Below are 10,606 nucleotides of genomic sequence, written 5' to 3' on the forward strand. Positions count from 1 at the left end.
ACCTGGAAGTAGATGAGGAAACAGTCCAGCTTCCTCTTGCTGGAGCCGCGGTCAAAGTACTGGCCGCAGGTGTCGAGCACCGTGCAGACGAGGCGGATGCGGAACAGGTGCTCCGGCGGGTCGAGGGCGCTCGGGCTGCCGTCCTGGTTGATCCCGAAGGAGATGAAGGAGAAGAGGGTGCGGAAGATGACGGCGGACTCCACCATGCGGTAGTTGTAGAGCTCGCCGAGGAACTTGCCGCTGCTGATCCGCCGCTGGTTGAACTTGGGCTGGTTGACCTGGGGAGGAGGGAGGAGGGAGGAAGGGAGGAAGGGAGGAGGGAGGAGGTAGGAGGAAGAAGGGCGGAAGGGAGGAAGGGAGGAGGGAGGAGGAAGAAGGGCGGAAGGGAGGAAGGGAGGAGGGAGGAGGGAGGAGGGAGGAGGAAGAAGGGAGGAAGGGAGAAAGGGAGGAAGGGAGGAGGGAGAAAGGAGGAAGGAGGAAGGGAGGAGGGAGGAAGGGAGGAAGGGAGGAGGGAGGAGGTAGGAGGAAGGAGGAAGGGAGGAAGGGAGGAGGGAGGAGGGAGGAGGGAGGAAGGGAGGATGGAGGAAGGGAGGAGGGAGGAAGGGAGGAAAGGAGGATGGAGGAAGGGAGGAGGGAGGAGGAAGAAGGGAGGAGGGAGGAGGAGGAAGAAGGGAGGAGGGAGGAAGGGAGGATGGAGGAAGGGAGGAGGGAGGAAGGGAGGAAAGGAGGATGGAAGAAGGGCGGAAGGGAGGAAGGGAGGAGGGAGGCAGGAGGAGGTAGGAAGAAGAAGGGAGGAAGGGAGGAGGTAGGAGGAAGAAGGGCGGAAGGGAGGAGGGAGGCAGGAGGAGGTAGGAGGAAGAAGGGAGGAAGGGAGGAGGGAGGAAGGGAGGAAGGGAGGAGGGAGGAGGTAGGAGGAAGAAGGGCGGAAGGGAGGAAGGGAGGAGGGAGGAGGAAGAAGGGCGGAGGAAGAAGGGAGGAAGGGAGAAAGGGAGGAAGGGAGGAGGGAGAAAGGAGGAAGGAGGAAGGGAGGAGGGAGGAAGGGAGGAAGGGAGGAGGGAGGAGGTAGGAGGAAGGAGGAAGGGAGGAAGGGAGGAGGGAGGAGGGAGGAGGGAGGAAGGGAGGATGGAGGAAGGGAGGAGGGAGGAAGGGAGGAAAGGAGGATGGAGGAAGGGAGGAGGGAGGAGGAAGAAGGGAGGAGGGAGGAGGAGGAAGAAGGGAGGAGGGAGGAAGGGAGGATGGAGGAAGGGAGGAGGGAGGAAGGGAGGAAAGGAGGATGGAAGAAGGGCGGAAGGGAGGAAGGGAGGAGGGAGGCAGGAGGAGGTAGGAAGAAGAAGGGAGGAAGGGAGGAGGTAGGAGGAAGAAGGGCGGAAGGGAGGAGGGAGGCAGGAGGAGGTAGGAGGAAGAAGGGAGGAAGGGAGGAGGGAGGAAGGGAGGAAGGGAGGAAGGGAGGAGGGAGGAGGTAGGAGGAAGAAGGGCGGAAGGGAGGAAGGGAGGAGGGAGGAGGAAGAAGGGCGGAAGGGAGGAAGGGAGGAGGGAGGAGGGAGGAGGGAGGAGGAAGAAGGGAGGAAGGGAGAAAGGGAGGAAGGGAGGAGGGAGAAAGGAGGAAGGAGGAAGGGAGGAGGGAGGGAGGGAGGAAGGGAGGAAGGGAGGAGGGAGGAGGTAGGAGGAAGGAGGAAGGGAGGAAGGGAGGAGGGAGGAGGGAGGAGGGAGGAAGGGAGGATGGAGGAAGGGAGGAGGGAGGAAGGGAGGAAAGGAGGATGGAGGAAGGGAGGAGGGAGGAGGAAGAAGGGAGGAGGGAGGAGGAGGAAGAAGGGAGGAGGGAGGAAGGGAGGATGGAGGAAGGGAGGAGGGAGGAAGGGAGGAAAGGAGGATGGAAGAAGGGCGGAAGGGAGGAAGGGAGGAGGGAGGCAGGAGGAGGTAGGAAGAAGAAGGGAGGAAGGGAGGAGGTAGGAGGAAGAAGGGCGGAAGGGAGGAGGGAGGCAGGAGGAGGTAGGAGGAAGAAGGGAGGAAGGGAGGAGGGAGGAAGGGAGAAAGGGAGGACGGAGGAAGGGAGGAGGGAGGAGGGAGGAAGGAGGAAGGGAGGATGGAGGAAGGGAGGAGGTAGGAGGAAGAAGGGCGGAAGGGAGGAGGGAGGTAGGAGGTAGGAGGAAGAAGGGAGGAAGGGAGGAGGGAGGAAGGGAGGAAGGGAGGATGGGAGGAAGGGAGGGAGGGAGGAGGGGAGGGGGGGAGGGAGGAGGGAGGAAGGGAGGAAGGAGGAGGTAGGAGGAAGAAGGGAGGAAGGGAGGAGGGAGGAGGGAGGAAGGGAGGAAGGGAGAAAGGGAGGATTTTTAAAAAGAAAGAAATCTTCTTCCTTTATTTTTTCTGATGTTTGGTATGTAAAATAATAATAATAATAATAATAATAATAATAAAGAAATCTTCCTCCTCATTTATTCCCCTTTAAGTTCGGCACTAAAACTCTTTCTGTATAAAAACACTTTTTGGGGGAATTTATTTCTTTTCTTGTGGACATTTTATTTTCTGTGTTTTAAATGAACAGAAAACGTTCTGAAAATCCAGCTTCTTATGTAAGTTTTTAAATAAAAAGCTTTAAAAAGTTGGAGTTATCCTACTTTGCTTATTGCTATTCCAAATACAAAACCAATAAGAACCATTTCTGGATCACTGAAGCCTCGTTTTCTTTCCACACGTGAAGATTCAAACCCTGTGAAACCGGTACGTGAAGATCAGGTCTCATCTCGTAACGACAGCGAGGACTTCCTCATCGCTCATCGTCTTCCCCGTCACCGTATTCAGCATTGCGACATCTCCTCCTCACCTCCATGCCCAGCCGGATGTCCTCCAGGACCCCGTCCACCACGTGGATGCCCACGTCCTCCTGGTAGGCCACCAGGCCGGCCAGCAGGTTGGCCACGCAGTGGATGCTGTTGTACTTGACGTTCCAGATGTTCACCATGCAGCAGATGAGGTAGCTCTTCACCTCGGGGTCCTGCCAGGGCAGCTTGCGCATCTGCCTGAGCACCTTCTCCGTGGTGACCTTGGACAGGTCCTTGTAGAGCAGCTTGCGGATGTACTCGTGCAGCGGCGGCCTCTTCTTCCTCACCGTCTTCTCCATGGGCGGCGGGTTGCAGTAGTAGTAGGCGTTCTCCACCATCGTCACGTAGCGGGCGTCCAGATGCTGCGCCTGCTTCTTACGCATCATTTGCTCCTGAGAGGAGAAAAATACATCAGCTGGTTTACGACTCCTGGATCAGTTCTTTCAGCGTCACGGCCGATGTTCAGAAAGTTGGAGGAGGACGGCGGTTCGGGGCACTTTGGTGGGAAGTTGCTCGTCTGGTTTTCGGGTTTTCACTCACCAGCAGGACGCTGGTGCGCAGGTGAGACTCGGGGGAGCGGAAGAGGAAGCGGCCGCAGGTCTCCAGCAGCGTGCAGGCCATCTCGATGTGGTGATGGGTGAAGTCAGACAGCAGCATCTGTTGGGACACACACACACACACGCGTTATATTATTATTAGTAGTATTATTTCATTAAATAAAAAGCCTCCGATCTCACCTTGAGACAATGGAGCGAGTCGGTTTTTGAGAACATCTTGAACTTGGCCAGTTCCCCGATGAACCGGACCGTCTTGTTTTTGGTCTCGATGTTGATCTGGTCCTTCTTCCGAATCTACAGCGCAAACAAACGGGACTTTTTCCAAATCGTAACGTTGTAGAAGTGGAACATGAACACATTAGTTTCGGTCCACCGCGTGAAGCTCGACAACGGGGGACCTACGTGGAAGCGGAAGTCTCCCTTCAGCATGGAGCAGAGGTCCTCGGCCACGTCCGACATGCACGGGTGAAGAGTCGCCACCAGGCGAGAGTAGAAGGGCAGGAGATCCAACCTGCAACAGCAGAACGAGCCTTCAGACTGTAGAAACTGTGGTGGTGGCGCCCCCTGGTGGTGCACCAGTATTATATATATATATATATATATATATATATATATATTTCTTATCGACCATAAAACCCATTAATTACCCATCTATTAACAAGTATCGTTTTGTGGGCATTTTCCTCTGAGTGGCAATAAATCACATCAATGGGCCCCACACACACACACACACACAATCTATTATTGGACCACAGTTAGCTGCTAAATGCTCCACTGTGGCTTCATCAAAACAATGAGCTGAAAGAGGTCAAAACGCTCCTCCTCCTTTTCGTCTCAGGTGCTCAGCTCTACCTCTGCCTGGGCACGGTGAAGAGAGCCCGGACCAGCTTCCTCCTGTTGGACTTGGTGTTCATGTTCATGCAGAAGTCCATGGCGGCCTGCAGGAGGAGAGTCAAAACACACGAGATCGCACCAACCGGCCGATGTATTCACATCATTGTGTCCGCATGGAACCATCAACACACGCGTGGCGCGTCGTCACCTTGTCGATGAGGTCTCTGTTGACGCAGTTGGGGAGCTGCTGGATGAAGGCGTCCACGATCAGCTTCAAGTGGGACCCGGTGTTGGCCTCTTCGTCCTCTTGTTCTACAGAAATGTTTTTTTTTTTTTAAAAAGGTTTATTCGCGGTGCAAAAGGAAGCGCGTTTAACGAGCGGCGCTGGTGGAAGAGGCTCGTGCTCACCTTGCTCGTCCAGCAGCTTCTTGGCCAGCTCTTCGCTCTCGGCCTCGTCGGGTCCCTCCAGCTCCAGAGGTTCATCTGCGATGTCCAGAGCCTCCAGCTCCAGCTCCAGCTCCTCCGTGGTGGTGGTGGTGCTGGCAGCGTCCTTCGCGTCCTTGTCTGAAGCAGACGACAACAGCAGCACGGTTAAGAACACGAAACAAACAAACAAACAAAACAAAACAACCCCTCATCCGTCCGTCAGAACGCACCTTTGGCCTCCTCCTTGTCTTTGCCCTTCTCGTTGTCCTTGAAGAGGATGGCGGGGACGAAGGCCTTCAGGTCCACCAGGTTCTCGTAGAAGTTGCGGGCGTCTTCGTCCTCCCAGATGCCCCCCTCCAGGTCGTACTCGCCGGGCTTCCCGGGCGTGAAGATGTCAATGCCGGGGCCGTGCTCTGGGGGAGAGAGAAGACGACGTTACACGCGGGGAATAAAAATACTAAACTGTCGCGTCCTCGAGTTAACCGGGACACGCACCCTCCTGCACGGACTTGTCCTGAGGCAGCTCGGGCATGTTCTCGTCCAGCAGGTCGGCCAGAGACTGAGTGTTGGCCAGCAGCTTCTGGTAGGAAGTGGCGGACTCTTCGTACTGCTTGTGGCGGTCCTCGCTCAGCTCCCCTTTGGAATGGAGGATCCGCCTGGAGGAGGAGGAGGAGGAGGAGGAGAGAACGTCAGCGACAAAAAGCCACCGGGGAGCACCGAAGCTCACGTTTGCAAGAGCGTGCAAATGACGTCATCGCGGCCGGCGAGCACCTCTGAATCTTTGCAACTTGGCGTCAGCGATCACAGTAGTAAAAAAAAAATAAAAAATCACTATTTACACGTCTGAGGATTAAAGAAAGACGGACAATTTGCTTTAGAATCAGGAGGTCTTAAAAATCTACATTAGAGTAAATATTTCGCAGCTGTTTAGAGGATATTAACTTTGATTCTTTATAATAGAGGCAGTAAAGTAATCCATGAATATGAGATGTGAGTTTACAGATAATTAAAAAGCTGGTTTCTGGCTGTTTTCAGTTCATATCTCGGAGTTATAACTCGCCTGTTCTGCCTCTCGGTGTTCTGCAGCTCGCGGTGGTCCTTCTTCAGGTGCTTGGTGAGCGAGGTGAAGTACTCCCGCAGGAGGTTCTGGAAGGGCTGCTGCTTCTCGATGGTGATGATCTCGCTCGGCGGGAAGCCCAGGCCGAACTTGTCCGTGGCCGCTTTCACCTTGCGGGGCGTCAGGCCGGCGATGTCGTCGCCGCAGTGCTTGCAGAAGCTGATGACCACCGACACGTGGGTGTGCGTGTCGCGGTCCGACCCGATGATGCTCTTCAGCTGCTCGTAAATCAGCGACAGCCCCTCCTTGTCCGTGAAGAGGCCGACGATGGTGAGCTCGGCGATGAAGCGCAGGTCGGTGCGCAGCTTGCTCACGTTGGGCGACTTGTCCTCCTTGCGGGCCTCGAAGTGCTTCTTCCACGCCTGCAGCAGCAGCGGGGCGAACTCGGTGTAGCGCTGGTGGAAGAGCGAGCAGAGGTGGACGGCGCAGCCCACGTCGGAGATCTTCAGCTTGGCCTCCACGACGGAGCTCACGGCCTCGCCGATGTACTTGCTGAGGTTCAGCGAGCCGAAGTCGTGGGAGAGCGAGTCGCGCTGCTGCTCGGTGAGCGTGCGCAGCTTCTTGACGAAGGCCGTGTTCTTCTTCAGGCTGGAGTCCAGGCGGCTGAAGAAGGCCTCCTCGGGCCGGCCCTCTTGGGCGTTCTGGTTCCTGCTGCGGAGTTCCTTCCTGCACTGGTTGCGCTCCCAGGCCTCCTGGTGCAGCTGGTGGCCCTCCTCCTTTTCCCTGGAGAGGCAAAATGGAGACGGGGACACGATGAAGACAACAGCGAAGGAGAGGGCACTCGGGTTCGGCTCTTTAAAAGTGGAATTGAAGCATAAAGCTGACACATTGCAACCGTAAATACATAATTTACTTTTGCGTCCTGGTTTTTAAACGCTGTCAAACATTAACAACGTATAGAAGTGTGCCTGTATGCTCTTTGCATCTTCTTCTGACTTCAGTGTTCAAAACTCCACGTGGGGGTCTAATAATGTTACAAGATATATAGAGAGAAAAAAGCAATATTAATGCTTTTGTCTGTCCTATTGTTCTATTTGGGATAGCTAAGTTGACATGGAGTCTGTGGGCCGACACTCACTTTTCTTCCATATAATTGTTAATATTTTGGCAGATTTGCACCATGAACAGTAATAACAAATGAGCTGTTAGCAACAGGAAACTAACAGGTACATCTTCTATGATTTCTAAGCAGCTTTATGGCTTTTCATCCACACATATTGATCCAGATGTTTATCTTACTTCAGGAGAGCTGCCTCCTCCTCGCGTTGTCTTTTGGCCTCCTCCTCTTGAAGCCTCCTCTCCTCCTCCTCCTGCTGCCTCTTCTCCTCCTCCTCTTTCTTCTTCTGCTCCTCCTCCGCTTTTTGTTTTTCCTCCTCTTTCTTCCTGCGCTCCTTTTCCTCCCTCTTCTTCTTCTCCTCCTCCATGCGCTTCCTCTTCTCCTCCTTGCTGCCGTCTTTTTTGCCGCTCATCTTGGCCTCGTCCTTGGCTTTGTCTCGGGCGGACAGCGGCCTTCTGTCCCCATCTCGCTCCTTCTCCTTCTCCTTCTCCTTCTCCTTGTCCTTGTTGGTGAAGGTGCAAACGTCTTTCTCGTCCATGTTTAGTGAGCGCTTGCGTTCAGCAGGCATACTGAGGAAAGACCACAATAAACAGGTTGTTTACGAATGCTCTGATCTGATCTTTTGCACAATAGAAAACCCTTTGAAACCTTTTTTTTATTTTTTAAAACCCAAACTATGAATGTGGATGGAAATGTCCCGTGTTGAATTTGGACAACGTGAACCAAAAAGTTTATCATTTGTGTCATCTCATGTTTCTTTCCAATCTTTTATATTTTGATAAAAAATAACAAGGAAATGCAGACGCAACTCCAGAATCGTTTGGATATCTTTTTCCTGCAGCAAACAACATTATTATGTATTTTGTACTTCTGAAAAACACCTTTAAAATATTGGTAAATTGTGTTCAATTAAAATGTAATAATTATGAGAAGTAGCAATTTAAATGTGTGACTTCAAGTGAATATTTTCTTTCTTCGACATGTTGTTATTATTATAAAATTGTCATATATTCTTTTTTAAAAAGGGGGTAAATATTGGACTTTTTTTACTCCACTTCATCCGTCTGACAGCTTTCAGAGAACAGTTGTTCATCCCAATCCTGTCCAGTGAAAACCTCGTATCTCCAGATGTGTTGATGAATGTTTTTAATAAACTGAAGGAGGAAATGTTCCTTTATGTGTTGAGAAAACTCCCAATTTCAAGCTAAATAAACGACTTAAAATCCTCTTGCATAAGCTGAAATTTTAGAAATAAGATGATTAAACCAACCAATAGTATATAAAAAAGGAGTTAAAAATGCAAAACACATTAATGCAGCAGTAATATAAATAACAGAGAATAATAATAATAAAACACATTTTACGACACAATACTTCTACTTGGAAGTACTTTAACTCCATTTAACTGATAATACTTAAATACTTTTTTGAATGCAGCACTTTTACCTTTTAGTGGAGCATTTAGTGGAGTTGCATTAGTACTTTTACATGAAAGTAAAGCAGGTTAAACGAACAGAATCAGAACAACAACAACAACATTCAGGTAAAAGCAACCGCCTGACACGGTTAGCCACCTAGCTTAGCTGCACTGTGCTGGTTAGGAAGATGACGTCAGCTCGCTTTAATGTTAATGGCGGCGTTAAACTGACAGCTGGTGTTTGTTCAGTCCTTGTGGAGGAAGCTTTAAATAACATACTTCATAAATAGATGTTTAATTGTTCTCGTGCGCGTGTAAATATCGTCGGAATGTGAAAAGGTTTACCTGCTAACTGTAGCATAACAAACATCGGTCGTTAGCGTTGGTTTCCGTGTGAACCGCGGAAGGACCCCGCGTGTTGGTTCTACAAATTATGCCTTACTGAAAATATCGACATTAATTTACACTACGTTGCATTTTGGCAGGTTTTACGAATTTACACCATGACTTTGTATATAGTTGCAATAGTCTTTAATTTATGAATATCTTTTGTATTTTAGTACTTTAAAATGTGATTTAAAAATGTGTCATATCGACAGGCAACGCTTTGGGCAGCTACTCGTGATACAGTAGTCTGCGAAGCAGACGTTTCCGTTTATTTATTATTTTGGCCACGTGAGGGCAGAGCAACGTGTTCTAAACACAAAGATGTATACTTTTCACAAACAATTGTAAAGTACAAATCCATAATTGTGTCGAGGTACAACCTGGTTTGGATGCTTTAAAAATTAAATGTATATAAATCACAAATTAATGAGTATTTATTTTTATTTTTACAATTAGACAATATAAAATATGGCAAATTAGATCTGAGTGGTTGTAGAGTAGGAATACTTCCCCACAAATAAAAGTACTGCATTGAAAAGGTCACTTAAGTAAAAGGTTAAGAATAATCAGGAGAATGTACTTAAAGTGTTACAAAATAAATAAAAGCACTCAACGTAGAAAAAAAGCAATAAATTATTAAATGTTTTACCAAAGCAACAAATCCTCATATTTGTGACGTTGGAACCAGAAATCTTTTTAAATCTTTTTTTTGCACAAAGAATGACGTAAATTATCTATATAACTATTACATTTCTGTATGTTATCTAGTAATTATTTCAGTTATTTATTTATGGCAAAATTCAATGTTATTTTACAAACTGTTTTAATTGTAAAAATAGTAAAGTAACGGAAACTGTTCCATGAATGTATTGGAGTAAAAGTTTAAAAATTGCATGAAAAGAGAAAACTCAAGTAAAGTACAAGTATCTAAAATGTCTCCTTAGTGTACTCGAGTACACACACATTCCACTACTGATGACCGGTTTATACAATTAACACACATAGTAATGCAGTGATGGGAAGTATGCCTTCATACAAGAAAGGACATATTTCAGGTACTAGTATTTTACTTGAATGTTTCCATTTTTATACAGAAAACGTGACATAATCTGATTGTATTAAAGTGCAGATAGAATATATACAATTTGCTGTAAATAAGGAAATGCAACTCATACATAAAATACTTTACTAATAATAATCCATTAGTTAAAAATATATATTTATATTTAATATATTATATTTAACATATATTTATATTGATTTAATATATTATATTTAATTTATATTTAATATATTATATTTAACATATATTTATATTGATTTAATATATTATATTTAATTTATATTTAATATATTATATTTAATACATATATATGTAGTATAAGTATACAATTTTTCTGCATTATGAATTATGTACATTTGCTATGCAGGACTTATATTGGAGTATTGCTATTTCTATAGAAGATAATATGTGAATACTTCCTCCACCACTGATTCTATGTACCAGGAGTAGAGTTTAAAGTATTAACATCCAGGATTTAAAAACCAAATTGGGGAATGTACCTCCAACTCAACCACTTCCTGCTCCAGTGGTCTAATTTATTTTAAGTGGTGAATCGAAAACAAACCTGAAATGTGAGTGAAATGAATTTTAAACCTTCAGAGGAAACAGAACGTTCTTTCACAGAAGAGCTCGGCGAGTATTTCTAAACACAATCTTTCCTCTGATTGGTTCATCTGAGAGCTCCTCTGTGTGTGTGCGTGCGTGTGTGTGTGTGTGTGTGTGAACAAGGGTTGCTGTTGTAGCTTTATTGACACAGTGTCAATGACACACATGTACTCACACAAGGTCCTGAAAGAGCTTTTCACAGGAACACTTTAAAGTAAAGAGAACCACGTTCTTGCAAAACAAACTTAATATACCAAAGTACTTGTACTTTAACTGAGTATTTTCATTCTCAGAGGGAAATATAACTCCGACAGCTATTGTTGTTG

The 10,606-nt window shown here is 47.7% G+C and overlaps 1 protein-coding gene across 5 annotated transcripts in view; it reads right to left on the minus strand.

The window, feature by feature from the left end:
- Positions 1-8,622, minus strand: part of upf2 (UPF2 regulator of nonsense mediated mRNA decay) — an 18,616-nt gene extending 9,994 nt beyond the window's left edge. For all 5 annotated transcript variants that reach the window (XM_034526060.1, XM_034526059.1, XM_034526057.1 and 2 more), the window contains exons 1-13: positions 8,570-8,622; positions 6,990-7,376; positions 5,694-6,473; positions 5,129-5,289; positions 4,864-5,046; positions 4,616-4,771; positions 4,416-4,519; positions 4,226-4,311; positions 3,776-3,884; positions 3,554-3,667; positions 3,357-3,473; positions 2,819-3,208; positions 3-278 (exon numbers count right to left, since the gene is read on the minus strand). In XM_034526060.1, coding sequence (XP_034381951.1) covers positions 3-278; positions 2,819-3,208; positions 3,357-3,473; positions 3,554-3,667; positions 3,776-3,884; positions 4,226-4,311; positions 4,416-4,519; positions 4,616-4,771; positions 4,864-5,046; positions 5,129-5,289; positions 5,694-6,473; positions 6,990-7,375 — 2,862 coding nt within the window. In that variant the 5' untranslated portion in view covers position 7,376; positions 8,570-8,622. The remainder of the gene's footprint in view (positions 1-2; positions 279-2,818; positions 3,209-3,356; positions 3,474-3,553; positions 3,668-3,775; positions 3,885-4,225; positions 4,312-4,415; positions 4,520-4,615; positions 4,772-4,863; positions 5,047-5,128; positions 5,290-5,693; positions 6,474-6,989; positions 7,377-8,569) is intronic.
- Positions 8,623-10,606: the final 1,984 nt, after the last annotated feature.

Source organism: Cyclopterus lumpus, chromosome 23 (genome assembly GCF_009769545.1).
Source record: "Cyclopterus lumpus isolate fCycLum1 chromosome 23, fCycLum1.pri, whole genome shotgun sequence".
Classification (NCBI taxonomy): domain Eukaryota; kingdom Metazoa; phylum Chordata; class Actinopteri; order Perciformes; family Cyclopteridae; genus Cyclopterus; species Cyclopterus lumpus.